This window comes from Coregonus clupeaformis, chromosome 26, assembly GCF_020615455.1.
Source record: "Coregonus clupeaformis isolate EN_2021a chromosome 26, ASM2061545v1, whole genome shotgun sequence".
Lineage (NCBI taxonomy): Eukaryota > Metazoa > Chordata > Actinopteri > Salmoniformes > Salmonidae > Coregonus > Coregonus clupeaformis.
Window position 1 is genome coordinate 18,321,419 of NC_059217.1, and position 15,901 is coordinate 18,337,319.

The window sequence follows — 15,901 nt, forward strand, 5'->3', positions numbered from 1 at the left end:
TGACATACACTGTCAACTGTGGGACCTTATATTGACAGGTGTGTTTCTTACTAAATCATGTCCAAACAATTGAGTTGGCCACAGGTGGACTCCAATCAAGTGTAGTGATGAGTGATGAGGGATGATCAAAGGAAATTGGATGCACCTGAGCTCAATTTGGAGTGTCATAGCGCGTGGATACTTATGTAAATGAGATATTTCTGAATTTCATTTTCAATACGTTTCATTTTGTCATTATGGGGTATTGGGTGAGAAGAAAAACAAAACAATTAAATCCATTTTGAATTCAGGCTGTAACACAACAAAATGTGGAAAAAGTCAAGGGGTATGGGTATGAACACTTTCTGAAGGCACATTATAGCCCAGTATTTTAATTATTTACTTTATACAACAGTCACTATTGCTCATCTTTATCAAGGGTGTCAATAATTTCAGATCCCACTGTATACATGTATCTTGTGCTCTAAAAATACAATATCTTACAATCCTTTGAAAAATGCTGAGCACATTTCTTTTTACTAAATACTGAAATAGATTTGGGTACACATATTTTCTTAAATACAGTATTTCACTAGTTATGCATTTTACAGTAACCAGTGTTGTTATAGAAAATACACTTATGGACATGAGTTCCTCAGGCCCTCAGCAATGCCTCCACTGAGAACGGTAATGGCCGCCTCACCACTGTGGGTTTCATTGAGTTGATCTGAGGTTTGTCATGATGCCTAGTCCCCCCTGCTGACCAGTCCTTGGGTGTGAGGAAGTGAGGCTCTGGGAACCTGCTGGGTTTGTAGGGTTCTACCTCTCCCCGAAACACATGCTTTGGCTCAGAGGGAGAGTCAGAGTGTGTGACGGCTGTTTTTGGCATGATGGCCATTGGAACTGTTGGATCGTCTTTGACCCATTTTGGCACGGCCTTATCCTTGTCCAGATCAGCTGAGCCATCAGAATAACTACTCCCCCACTGTTGGAGTTGTAGTGAGGGCAGGAGTAACGGCTCTTGACAGCTCTCCCTTTTCCCGGAACACTCCCAGCTCTCCAGTGCTCTCTCCCTGGCTCGCTCCATGTGTTCCAGAACCCCAGAATTAGAGTTACACTTTGACATGAACTGACCATAATCATAACCACTATCTGCTGATCTGGCCTTGAGCTCTTCCTGGTAGCAGTGGAAGTCACACTCATACAGCACAGGGCCCGGTTTGTATTTGTACACAGGCGCGTAGGCGGATGCCCCAGGGTCCTTGAGTGGGCAGCAGTGGTGGGGGGAGGCGGGCATCACTGCCAGGGCCGGGTGGTGAAGCAGGGTGAGACCTGATATGTCCTCCAGCTCTCTCTGTCTCAGCTCTCTCTCCAGCATCACACTCTCCAGCTCCTTATCAGCAAATGCCCTCCTCTTCCTCATCCTGGCACTGACAGAGGGGAAGTGACGTCGCTTGGACCAGGGGCCGTCCTCCGCCACAGGGAGTTTGTACCCTATAGGGAAATATACAACACTGATGTCATTTAGCTGTATAATGATGACCTGAGAACACTTTCTGTTTAACTATAATAACTTAAATCTACAGTATAGGAAGTTAAACAATGAACACATTAATTTACCAACTTTATTTAGGTGAATGAAGTTGAAATTCATAAAGCCAAGGTAGGTGCTCTAAACACAGCTGTGATGACATTGCTATGGTGTGTGTACCTGTTCATGTGCGTACTCATGGGAAAGTAGAGGTAACACGACCTCATCATTTTGTCTCCCAACCGCTCGCTGGTAAACACAGCTTGTAATTCCATACCCCATATTTGCATAATTTCAATTACCATAAATAAAATACAAACAGATCTAATCCCTATAGACGAAACAGGCAGTGTAATTACTGACTTATCCCGTGTGATGTAGCCTACTGTCTGGTCTGAGACAGGAGATGGGGTAATGAGCTAGATGCTAATGAACTGTTATCCTCTCATCTACAGTGCCTTCATAAAGTATTTACACCCCTTAACTTTTTCCACATTTTGATGTGCTACAGCCTGAATTTCAAATTGATTAAATAGATTATTTTTGTCACTGGCCTACACACAATACCCAATAATGTTTACAAATTATACTTTTTTTTAAAAAGCTGAAACGTCTTAAGCCAATAAGTATTCAACCCCTTAGTTATGGCAAGCCTAAATAAGTTCAGGAGTAAAAATGTGCTTAACAAGTCACATAATAAGTTGCATGACTCACTCTATATTTTCATAATTTCATAATTCATTTTAAAAAATGAAAAATATTTACTGCCGAAAATCTGGTGTTTCTATGTCAAACGGCGTTGTTATATTTCAGTCTTCTGTGATGTATTGTATATAAGTAAGGGATAAACGCCGACATTCTGTATATTACCTTGGAAATAATGGACAACGCAGCGGAACGAGGCAGAGTCGAGTCCCTTTGCGGAGTTCATTTTTTCAAGGTAATGTAATGTATACCACAGTTGACAAAGAAAACAATATGAAAGCACACATTTACCGGTAGAAATATATATATTTATTTGTAGATATTTTCATTTTTTTAAGCAAATTCATACTTTCTCATCTTTTGGTTGCCCAGTCGTTCGTTAGATTAGTTTGATATTTACGGACGTGACCCAGTCGTTCGTTCTTTATGTCCCATTGCAAAGCTCGCTGGCCACGTTCTTATCCCCTGCTTGCTAGCTAGCCAGCTAGCTACGGCTAACACAGTCACGACCTCTGCAGCCAGAATCACAGCAAATTAGCTGTTAATAACTTGAGCATGAAGTTATTAATTACACTTTGGATGGAGTATCAATACACCCAGTCACTACAAAAATACAGGCATCCTTCCTAACTCAGTTGCCGGAGAGGAAGGAAACCACTCAGGGATTTCACACAAAAACCAGGTGTGGAAAGCACTTAGACTTACCCAGAAAGACTCACAGCTGTAATCGTTGCCAAAGGGGATTCTAACATGTATTGACCCAGGAGGTTGAATACTTATCTAATGAAGATATAGTAGTGTTTTATTTTCTATACATGTTTTACAAATGTTTATCATTTTTGTCCACTTTGAGTATTTTGTGTAGATCGTTGAAAAAAAAGTACTATTAAATCAATTTTAGTCCCACTTTGTAACACAACAAAATGTGGAAAAAGTCAAGGGGTGTGAATACTTTCTTAAGGCACTGTATAGCATAGGCTACTGATAGCTAGGTTGTTACAGTAGGTGCTCTGGTCTATCACTGATACGTACCCTCTAGGATACTCTTTGCTAAGATGCTAGGTGCTCTGGTGTAGCGCTGATAAGCGGTGCGACGGAACGGTGCAGCTGCTCCCCTGACCCCTTTCTTACCCTGCAGAGGAACGGGGTAAAAGTCACATACATTAAAATATATTGACATACAGTGCCTTCAGAAAGTGTTCATACCCCTTGACTTATTCCACATTTTGTTGTGAAACAGCCTGAATTTTAAATATATTAAATATATTTCTCACCCATCTACACACAATACCCCCTAATGACAAAATGAAAACATGTTTTTAGAATCTTTTTACAATGTATTGCAAATGAAATACATACATATTTAATTTACATAATTGTTCACACCCCTTTGCTATGACTCTCCAAATTGAGCTCAGGTGCATCCCATTTCCTTTAATCATTCTTGAGATGTCACTGCAACTTTATTGGAATCCACCAGTGGCCAATTCAGTTGTTTGGACATTATTTAGAAAGAAACAAACCTGTCTATATAAGGTCCCACAGTTGACAGTGTATGTCAGAGCAGAAACTATACCATGAAGTCCAAGGAACTGTCCGTAGATCTCCAAGATCGAATTGTGATGAGGCATATACAGTATCTGGGGAAGGGTATTTAACAATTTCCAAGACCACAGTAGTCTCCATCATTGGGAAATTGAAAAAATATGGAGCTACCCAGACTCTGCCTAGAGCTGGCCGTCCGACCAAACTGAGCAACCGGGCAAGAAGGGCCTTGGTCAGGGACCACTCAGGGACCACCAATGACCACTCTGACAGAAATACAGAGTTCCTAGGCTGAGATAGGAGAACCTGCCAGATGGACAACAGTCTCTAAAGCACTTCACCAATCTGGGTTTTATGGGAGAGTGGCCAGACGGAATTCACTCCTGAGAAAAGGGCACATGACAGCACGCCTGGAGTTTGCAAAAAGGCACGTGAAAGACTCTGAGATCATAAGGTAAAAGATTCTGTGGTCTGAAGAGACAAAAATGCTACTATTTGGCCTGAATGCAAAGCGCTATGTCTGGAGAAATCCAGGCACAGCTCATCACCTGTCTAACACCATCCCTACCATGAAGCATGGTGGTGGCAGCATCATGCTATGGGGGTACTTTTCAGTGGCAGGGACTTGGAGACTGGTAAGGATAGAGGGAACAATGAATGGAGCCAAATACAGGCAAATCCTTGATGGGAACATGCTTCATACTGCAAACAACTTTAGACTGGGGTAAAGATTTATGTTTCAACAGGACAATAACCTCAAGCATACAGCCAAAGCAACGCTGGAATTGCTTCAGAACAAGAATGTGAAAGTCCTTGAGTGGCCCAGACAAAGCCCTGACTTGAATCCCATTGAAAATCTGTGGAAATACTTGAAGATGTCTGGTCACCGCCGCTCCTCATCTAACTTAACAGAGCTTAAGGAAAATCTGCAAGGAAGAATGGGAGAAAATCCCCAAATCCAGATGGGCAAAGCTGATACAGACATACTCAAGATGACTCAAAGCTGTAATCGCCACCAAAGGTGCTTCTACAAAGTATTGACTCAGGGGTGTGAATACTTATGTAAATGAGATATTTATGTATTTTTAATTTCAATACATTTGCACAAAAATCTAAAAACATGCTTTCACTTTGTCATTATGGGGCATTGTCTGTATATGGGTGAGATTATATATATATATTTGTATTACCCATTTTGAAATCAGGCTGTAACACAACAAAATGTGGAATAAGTCAAGGGGTTTGAATATTTTCTGAAAGCACTGTATGCATTAACCCCATGGGGAAATTAATTAAGGCAATATAACTTATTACACTAGAGCAGTAAATACAGTCAAGTACAGTACATGGTAGGTGTACCGTCATAGCCTATATAATATGTAATGTATTATAGGTAAGTTTGTTACAGAATAATGACATGTTAGTTTTCCTGGTGTAAGGCCTATAATTCCTATGATAAAATGCTTTTAAGTGTTAACAAATTAGTTTTATGAGTGGAATAACTTAAATTAAATAAAATGTTAATAACATTACCTATCCAGAAATGTAAAGCAAAAACAGCCTATGGTTTTTATGTGAAACTGAGCAATATAGTTTTTTGTTTTCATTATCACAAAAGGAAAGGAGCAATGCATATTAATTTGCTTATTAATCCTACACACTTTCTAAGAGAATATCAAACTATATATTTTTTTACATTGAATATGGAATATGGCAATGAACTGTTTCCATTTCCGCATTTGTCTTTCCGAGCAAATGTAGACAAAAAGGAACAAGTGCATGATGCACTGGCAAGGCCGGCCCGATATATATATATATATATATATATTGTTTTAGGAACTCAATCGGGGTCTCAACTTACTGTTGAGAGTTAGAATAGGACAATACACAAGGTGCAATTTCAAAATGTGGTTGTTCATCAGCAGTTTTTCTCTTGTTATGTCAGTCACTGACAGTCACTCAATTAGCCCATTTCAGCATTTTCAACCAAATTTCGCTTAGGGCTGGCCTTGCTCACAGGAGTAGTCTTACCTGACCTATATTCAATATGTAATTACATCGTCATCCAATAGACCTACACAAGTTACAAAACATTTACATACAGCATTTTGTCCTACATTATATAATAATGATCTTTCTTAAATTCTATCCCGCCAGTAAAAGTCGGATGTCCCTGCCGAGTGGCTCACCTCTGTCGCCTGTTGTCTCCGCAGGGCAACTTGCGCAGCCATCACCCGCTGCCGCTCCACCACGAGCATACAGTTCGCGCACTGGCAGTCACGCCAGCGACAGAAGCGCTTGTGGCCTTTGAGACAAGACACGACGCCGTGGTTCCGACAGCGGGCGCATTTGGGGCTGCGGGTCATTTTGCGCTGCATCGCCGTCTGCTCCGCGGCCACCTTCGCTCCTTTCTCCGCGCCGCCGTGCCGCACCTCAGGCAGGCATCCGTCAAGACTCTCCACATCAATCTCCTCATCAAATTCGAGTTTCAGCGCATTACGTTTGGTCTTCTCTATCTGTAGGCCTCTTTCCAAGTGAGTGGACATCTATGACAAATGCCTTCCACGCTGTTGCAGTGTGTTGCAGTGCTGTATTTCCCACTTTAAAAGTTGTTCACGTTGTAGAAGCGCACCGTTCCGTTTCCTCTGAGCAGGGAGAGGAGACTTTTGAAACCGCCAGACTTTTGAAACGTTAAGCTCTCAGCTGTTCTCTGACGTTTGACAGAGTTGTTTCGGAGAACAGAGGCGAGGCGCACTGGCTTGTGAGACACTTACTGTTGTAGGATATGTTTGCTCACACCACAGCCTGTAGCCTACCTGCCCTACCTTGAGACAGCAGACCACACCACATTTGATTGGACTTCCCAACTGTGCAAATCTCGATACATCTTCAACGTCATCAATTTGACATTGAATCCAGGTTAACCCCTCCTGTTAACATTTGGAATGTTTCCACAGAGCCGCATGCACTTGACAGTAAACACTGCTAGTTGGATAAGTTAAGGTATTTCCCAATTTAGTTGATTTTAGTCTTCCCTATATCAAATTGATTATGTACTAATGTCATAATTTTTTTGTGACCTAATATGAGTGATTTGTATGTCCAAACTTTCCAAAACAAATATTGAATATTACATAATTTTCATAATGAAGCAATAATTACACCCCCTTTTCCAGTTTATGTGACACACCATGTAAACACTAAAATGATGTGTAAATTAAACACAGTGTAATACATTACTTTTGACATAGGTGAGCTGAGAAGGGCGGTTAAACTGTTTTCACACCAAGGTGAGTTTAGACATGACAGAGAAATTAGGCACAATGTAGATGTTAATTACACATTGGACACGCCTCAGGGAGCTCGAGCAGAGCTCTCTTTGGAGAGTATGGTGTCACCACAGAGCTGAGAGGAAAGTGAAACGAAATATATTTTCCCATTTGCAGTACCTGGCAGTTATCTTTACTCCCTCAGTCATAACTGCTCTTGAATTATTCAGGTTTTTGTCTTAATGGAGTTAAGAATATTCAGAATGTTTCTTTTAATTCCTCTGCATAAAACTGAGGCCAAGGATTCTGCTTATTGTAGAATATGTTTTGCAATAATATAGACATCAGTATTCAATGACTACCCAGTAAGCAAAATAAAAATGTTCTGGTCATTGATTCTATTGCATATATGTTCTCTATGAAGCAGTAAATCACAATAAAAAATGTTTATCCTTGTAATATCACTGAAGATTGAAACATAGAGTATTTCTTATTGTATAAGTGTCACATGCACTTATGTCAGCATTTTGTAAAACCTTAAAACTGACAGTAATGACATTCATGTTCAAGCATATAAAATAAACCAACAGATCACTTCAACTACAGTAGCATTCTCAGTAACGGTTACAAAAATATTTGTATGTTGTTATGACTGATATGTTGTTGTTTTACCTACCTTAGTTGTATGCACTCGCTGTAAGTTGCTCTGCATAAGAGTGTCTGCTGAATGACCAAAATGTAAATGTAAAAACAAACACTTGCAAAGCATGCTGGGTATTATTCTAATGTGTTCCGCCCCTACACAAGTACACATTTGGTTGGTCCGGAATAGACCAAATCTGAACGAATCATAGACATCTAGGCTATGTTTCACAAGTTTGAACAGAACAGTACAGTACAGTACAGCCCAGGTCAGCACAGTAGAGTACAGTACAGTACAGTATGGTACAGGACAGTAGAGTTGAATTCAGTAGAGTAGAGTACAGCAGAGTGCGGTAGAGTTTAATTCAGAAGAGTACAGTACAGTACAGTTTAAGTCAGTCAAGTACAATACAATACAGTACAGTTTAAAATCAGTAGAGTACATTCAGGAGGGTACATTACAGTACATTATACTGTACTATACTCTACTGTACTCTACTGTACTGAACTATACTTTAATTTTCTTTACTTTACTCTACTGTACTCTATTGTGCTGTACTTTACTGTACTGTACTATACTTTACTTTTCTTCACTGTACTGTACTGAACTATACTTTACTTTTCTTTAGTTTACTCTACTGTACTCTACTGTGTTCTACTGTACTGTGCTGTCCAAACTTGTGAAACATAGATGTCTATGATTGGTTCAGATTTGGTCCGGACCTGACCAAAAATGAACGTCAGTGGAAGTTGTTAAAATCAATGCCGGTTTGGGTAGCACCAAAAAAAAAAAAGAGCAGATTCATGTTTATTCTCATGAATCTTGCCCTAGAGGCAGAACTGAACGATTTCTGCTCGATGGGCCAGCTGAATCGTAATAAAATAATGAATACAAAAATGTGCTTCTTGGTCATAATTTAGGGTTCGGGTTAGGCATTAGGGTTAGCAGTGTGGTTAAGGTTAGGGTTAGGTTTAAAATCAGATTGTATGACTTTGTTGCTGTGCCAGCTAGTGACAACTCTAAAGAGCTGCCTCCAGGGCAAGATTCATGACAATAAATGCCAACCTGCAAAAAAGACATCCGGACAGGACCAAAAAAAAGAAGTCCAAAAGATGTCGGAGCTTAGTGGGTAAAGCCTATTATTTCTAGGCTTTTCCTTGCTGAACTTTTGTAGTTAATATTGCAGTTATGTTTATCTCATATATTTACATAGGCTATACCTCTTTGTTGCAGATAAAATCATTGCCAGTCAAGAGTTGCCTATACAGTGGGGGAAAAAAGTATTTAGTCAGCCACCAATTGTGCAAGTTCTCCCACTTAAAAAGATGAGAGAGGCCTGTAATTTTCATCATAGGTACACGTCAACTATGACAGACAAAATGAGAGAAAAAAATCCAGAAAATCACATTGTAGGATTTTTAATGAATGTATTTGCAAATTATGGTTGAAAATAAGTATTTGGTCAATAACAAAAGTTTCTCAATACTTTGTTATATACCCTTTGTTGGCAATGACACAGGTCAAACTGTAAGTCTTCACAAGGTTTTCACACACTGTTGCTGGTATTTTGGCCCATTCCTCCATGCAGATCTCCTCTAGAGCAGTGATGTTTTGGGGCTGTCGCTGGGCAACACGGACTTTCAACTCCCTCCAAAGATTTTCTATGGGGTTGAGATCTGGAGACTGGCTAGGCCACTCCAGGACCTTGAAATGCTTCTTACGAAGCCACTCCTTCGTTGCCCGGGTGGTGTGTTTGGGATCATTGTCATGCTGAAAGACCCAGCCACGTTTCATCTTCAATGCCCTTGCTGATGGAAGGAGGTTTTCACTCAAAATCTCACGATACATGGCCCCATTCATTCTTTCCTTTACACGGATCAGTCGTCCTGGTCCCTTTGCAGAAAAAACAGCCCCAAAGCATGATGTTTCCACCCCCATGCTTCACAGTAGGTATGGTGTTCTTTGGATGCAACTCAGCATTCTTTGTCCTCCAAACACGACGAGTTGAGTTTTTACCAAAAAGTTCTATTTTGGTTTCATCTGACCATATGACATTCTCCCAATCCTCTTCTGGATCATTCAAATGCACTCTAGCAAACTTCAGACGGGCCTGGACATGTACTGGCTTTAGCAGGGGGACACGTCTGGCACTGCAGGATTTGAGTCCCTGGCGGCGTAGTGTGTTACTGATGGTAGGCTTTGTTACTTTGGTCCCAGCTCTCTGCAGGTCATTCACTAGGTCCCCCCGTGTGATTCTGCGATTTTTGCTCACCGTTCTTGTGATCATTTTGACCCCACGGGGTGAGTTCTTGCGTGGAGCCCCAGATCGAGGGAGATTATGAGTGGTCTTGTATGTCTTCCATTTCCTAATAATTGCTCCCACAGTTGATTTTTTCTAACCAAGCTTACCTATTGCAGATTCAGTCTTCCCAGCCTGGTGCAGGTCCACAATTTTGTTTCTGGTGTACTTTGACAGCTCTTTGGTCTTGGCCATAGTGGAGTTTGGAGTGTGACTGTTTGAGGTTGTGGACAGGTGTCTTTTATACTGATAACAAGTTCAAACAGGTGCCATTAATACAGGTAACGAGTGGAGGACAGAGGAGCTTCTTAAAGAAGAAGTTACAGGTCTGTGAGAGCCAGAAATCTTGCTTGTTCGTAGGTGACCAAATAATTATTTCCCACCATAATTTGCAAATAAATTCATTAAAAATCCTACAATGTGATTTTCTGGATTTTTTCTCTCTCAATTTGTCTGTCATAGTTGACGTGTACCTATGATAAAAATTACAGGCCTCTCTCATCTTTTTAAGTGGGAGAACTTGCACAATTGGTGGCTGACTAAATACTTTTTTTCCCCACTGTATAATTTCACACAAGATTACTTATGATCACACCAGCAACAGCGACACCCTGTATTTAACTACACGGAACCAAAATATAAATGCAACATGTCAAGTGTTGGTCCAATGTTTCATGAGCTGTAATAAAAGATCCCACAAATGTTCCATACGCACAAAAAGCTTATTTCTCTCAAATGTTGTGCACAAATTTGTTTACATCACTGTTAGTGAGCATTTCTCCTTTGCCAAGATAATGCATCCACCTGACAGGTGTGGCATATCAACAAGCTGATTAAACAGTATCATCATTACACAGGTGCACCTTGTGCTATAGGACAATAAAAGGCCATTCTAAAATGTGCAGTTTTGTCACACAACACAATGCCACAGATGTCTCATGTTTTGAGGGAGCGTGCAATTGGCATGCTGACTGCAGGAATGTCCACCAGAGCTGTTGCCAGATAATTTAATGTTAATTTCTCTACCATAAGCCACCTGCAACTTCGTTTTAGAGAATTTGGCAGTACGTCCAACCGGCCTCACAACCGCAGACCACATGTATGGTGTCAAGTGGGTGAGCGGTTTGCTGATGTCAACGTTGTGAATTGAGTGCCCCATGGTGGCGATGGGGTTATGGTATGGGCAGGCATAAGCTACGGATAACTAACATAATTGCATTTTTATCGCTGACAATTTGAATGCACAGAGATACCGTGATAAGATCCTGAGGCCCATTGTCGTGCCATTCATCCGCCGCCATCACCTCATGTTTCAGCATATTAATGCACGGCCCCATGTCGCAAGGATCTGTACACAATTCCTTGAAGCTGAAAATGTCCCAATTCTTCCATGGCCTCCATACTTACCAGACATGTCACCCATTGAGCATGTTTGGGATGCTCTGGATCAATGTGTACGACAGCGTGTTCCAGTTCCCGCCAATATCCAGCAACTTCGCACTGCCATTGAGCAGGAGTGGGACAACATTCCACAGGCCACAATCAGCCTGATCAACTCTATGTGAAGGAGATGTGTCGAGCTGCATGAGGCAAATGGTGGTCACGCCAGATACTGACTGGTTTTCTGATCCACGCCCCTACCTTTTTTTTAAGGTATCTGTGACCAACAGATGCATATCAGTATTCCCAGTCATGTGAAATCCATAGATTAGGGCCTAATATATTTATTTCAATTGACTGATTTCCTTACATGAACTGTAACTCAGTAAAATCTTTGAAATTGTTGCATGTTGCGTTTATATTTTTGTTCAGTATATAATAGCACACAGTCAATAAGGTGAATACGTACAGAATAATTCCTCTCAATCATCTCTCTGTTATTTTCCAGGTCTGAGTGCTCACTTGCAGGGAAGCATTGCCAGTATATCTGACAGTGGAGGGGTCTCCGTACCTGGAGGGCTGTGGCCCCACAGAGGTAAGAGAGCACAGCAACAGACTCAGTCCCCATGGTCAACAATGTTTAGAGGGCAATCAAATCAGTTCACACCTTTCAGAAGACCTGTTGTATAGATAATGAAATGCTGTCATTTACCTGAACTTGGTAAGATGATTATTGTACTATGGGCTATGGATTTATGATATGGTTTCTTCAAAGTATAGAGAGCTCAATCATCACACTGACTGGGCTTGTGTACAGGGGAGAAAACAAGCACTGCTGTCCTGAAACCACGATGAGGACCAAGAGAGGGCATGAGAGGTGTGCTCCCTAGTGGTCATATTAAGCAATTACACCCTGGGTAGTAATTACTATGGTCTATGTTTGGAGAACAGTATCACCCAGTCCCAAATCAAAACCTATCACTCCCTCTTGAACCTTACCCCTCGATGCTAGCATGTGTGAAAGGTCTGAATAGGTAGGGAGGGGTAGGAATCTAATTGGGACCGTTTGTCTGTGTTTAAATCCAACCTTTTCAATAAGACAACAATGTTAGCCTGCCAGTGCTTCTCTACTGAGGGGAATATTCACTGACAATGGAACTCCAATACTGACAAAACTATAAGAGGCGGCTAAGAACCAATGCAAGCAAATATGCATGGCCATAAAGTTGGATTGAACGCATCAATCAAAACAAAGCTTGATGGCCGGTCGTTTATTTCTGATGAGTCTTGAACAGTTCCATTAAACAACGCCTCCCATAAGAACATGCCTCTCCTATGTGGCAGGATTTTTTCAGATTCACTGTATCACATTGGGTTCTAGCACTCTGGACTCTCTGGATATAAATTGTATAGTCATTGTCTGCATATGAGATGAACTGGACAGCCTACTGTATAGTCTCTTCTATGTCTGGGTGCTGGAACAGTGAGATTTAGTTATATTGTTTGTGTCTGAGCTAACTCTGAGATCGTCCATCATCTTCCTCTCGGAGTGACTGTGTAACACAGACAGAGAAAGATTAAAATGTATTATTACTTATCTTTCAGCTCAAAGACAAGCGTGAATAGCTTGACTATCGATCCACATCGCTCCGGCCAAACGCCAGGCCCACTAGCATTTCTTCTCCACAATCATTCTGGATTTGCTTCCCTCCCCGATGGTTGGGCTAGAGCCGGCCTACACAAATAATTAATCACGTCATTGGCTTTGATACTCTGATTGGTTTGAGACGATTCAAATCGCTGATTAATTTGATTTGTATATTGCCCCCGATTTTGACGTCAGCACAAACGACTTCTAGGCTGGCATTTTCAGACTCAATGTATGGAGCGTTCGATAGAGCAGCAGAATTTTCAGGATGAGTGTCACAGACAGGCCGTTGCCTGGACCATATCTATAAAAGGAATTGCAGGACCACATTCTCTGATGCGAAAGTTGAGGGATATGTAATACAAATACATGGCCCTCAGGCTGAAACTAATAAAAACATTGTATGGGTGGCAATAAAAAGGCCTCCTCACGGAGACACCTTCACTCGTGTTCTCCCAGGCCCGGAACCCAGGAGACTTGAAGCCCTACCCCATAGCACCCAAATATATACATTTCCCCTCTGTCACAGGTGCAGTTCATCACCTGTGATCAGGGATAGAGTGAGGAGAGAGAGGGAACAAAGAGAGAACCAAATATGGCAGGTACCCCGTGAAGTCCTCCCTTCACAATGAGTCGTCAGGCAAAAGCATGAAGTCTCTTTAGAGGGTGGCCTCTGTCCTCTCTTGTATTTCTCTCTCTCTCTCTCTCTCTCTCTCTCTCTCTCTCTCTCTCTCTCTCTCTCTCTCTCTCTCTCTCTCTCTCTCTCTCTCTCTCTCTCTCTCTCTCTCTCTCTCTGTATTTCTTCTCAACGTTGAGATATGGAGAAAAACCTGTCGGAATTACAGTACTCAATTCGACATGATTTAGGAGACTGGTTGGAGTGAAATCGTGAACATGGAGGAGTCCTTGAGAACCCAGATGCCAAATCTTGGCTCTAGAACAAAGTGACCCTCATCTGCTCTGACATTTACTCTAGCATTCCGGTCACCCAGTCCCCTTCTCCCTTCTCCCTTCTTCCTCAACGTATCCCACCATCCACTGGATTATTTTAGGGGGGAGAGAGAGTAGTGCCCCCCTGCTTCCATTCATCTGAAGAGATGAACTTTGACAGATCCCTTCGTTCCTTCATTCGCTGTGAGAGTGCATTCTTTACTAGCCCGTACCTTTCTTCCTATGACTGCTAGCTCTTTGTCAGTCCCGACGGAGGAAACACATAAAAAGAACACCAAAGGAAAACCTGTAAATTAGCCTCAAGGTCAGAGAAGGCTCTACTTTTTAATGCGGTGAAGTTTAAGGAGGAAATAAAAGCAGAAGAGGATGGTGTGTTTGACTTTCAAACTGAATCCTGAGCTTAATGTCAATCTACTTTCAAAGGGAAAGGAAAGAACCTGGGCTTTGTTCGGTAGATTTTTCACAATTAAACAATATTTAACAATATTTAACACCTTTCCCACCTTATCTAAGAGAAGACTTCAATAGGCAGTTAGTTATTAGTTTAGGGCAGGGTTAGTCAAAGCTGTCTTAGATGACATTTTATGCTGGCCTTTAGTTGTCTTTAACAAATTAGGTACTTTGGAAAAATGGAAACAAGCGTAGGCCCCTTGAACTGATCATAGACCTGACAACCCAGCGATGCAGGGCTCTTTTCAAGGTCACTGTGGTAGCACACAGAGCAGGATGACACTAAAGGGAGGAGGAGAGAGGAGGTGGAGGAGATGGAGAGCAGGAGGGCCCAGATGGAGAGGCAGCCATCCAGTCAGCCAGCCTCCCATCCCCAGCAGCCATCACAGTCAGGTACTAAGCATCACTCTGGCATCTCCATGCAACCTGGTCTCCATGCCATGCTGCCTATGGAAACCCCCAACGCGGCACATATGGTGCTGGGCTTAAAGCACCGGCGGGGAGCCTATACCCTACCCTTTTACCAAAGACAACCCCCAGTAGAGCTGTGAAAGACTCTGTAGGCCCAGTGTGGAAGCATGGCACAGTGTGTGCGTGCACACTGCGGAGCAGGGCACACCTGCCTGACGAGATGCTTGATGACCTGGAGAAAATCTCAGAGCCAGGAGTTTCTCCTCTCCAGTCCATTTGAGCTGACACTTTACATTGTTTGATCTCATTTCTTTCCTTTTCTTTCCTTTTTTCTTTCCTTTTTTCTTTCTTTCTTTCTTTCTTTCTTTCTTTCTTTCTTTCTTTCTTTCTTTCTTTCTTTCTTTCTTTCTTTCTTTCTCTCTCTCTCTCTCTCTCTCTCTCTCTCTCTCTCTCTCTCTCTCTCTCTCTCTCTCTCTCTCTCTCTCTCTCTCTCTCTCTCTCTCTCTCTCTCTCTCTCTCTCTCTCTCTCTCTCTCTCTCTCTCTCTCTCTCTCTCTCTCTCTGTCTCTCGCTCGCTCTTGCACATGTTATCTTTCTCTCAATTTCTCTCTCTGCCCTCTGTTTTCCCATATTATCTCTCTTTCCTTCTCTCTCTCCCTATTGAAAATGAACAATGGAGTTTGGGTTTAGGGGTTGCAGCCAGGTGAATGAAGGTTGAAAGGTGACTTACAGAGCACTGTGTGCACTGGACTCTGTCCAGAGGGCCTGTCTGTAATGAGATACTGACTCAGGTGTATACTGTTCTAGTTGTGTATGTATGCAATTACATACAATATAGCATAACATTATGTTGTATATGATTTATAATCAAGGCATATTGATATCCAATGAAGTGCAACCCATTCATCACATATCTGTTTGTGGGTGGGGGGTGTTTCAATACCAAAGAGAGAGCAGCATGATTAGTGTGTGCTATTTAACATGTGTGACACCACAGGCAGATTAGAATCAGTGCAATAGCAGTCTCCCTCTCCAGGCTAGATGAGTTTGTTCTCTCAGTAAATGTGTTCGGTCCACATCTGCAATTATAT

At 41.8% G+C, this 15,901-nt stretch overlaps 1 protein-coding gene across 2 annotated transcripts; it reads right to left on the reverse strand.

The window, feature by feature from the left end:
• Positions 1-286: 286 nt before the first annotated feature.
• LOC121540438 lies at positions 287-7,907 on the reverse strand. 2 transcript variants are annotated; one of them, XM_041849310.2, is made up of 3 exons: positions 7,706-7,907; positions 3,248-3,347; positions 287-1,473 (listed from the first exon to the last, which is right to left on the reverse strand). In XM_041849310.2, exons 1-3 carry the CDS (start codon positions 7,841-7,843, stop codon positions 635-637), a joined length of 1,077 nt encoding a protein of 358 aa, XP_041705244.1. In that variant the 5' UTR covers positions 7,844-7,907; the 3' UTR covers positions 287-634. The 2 variants fall into 2 exon arrangements, with proteins under 2 accessions (XP_041705244.1, XP_041705243.1); XM_041849309.2 differs by having other exon boundaries at positions 5,950-7,907.
• Positions 7,908-15,901: the final 7,994 nt, after the last annotated feature.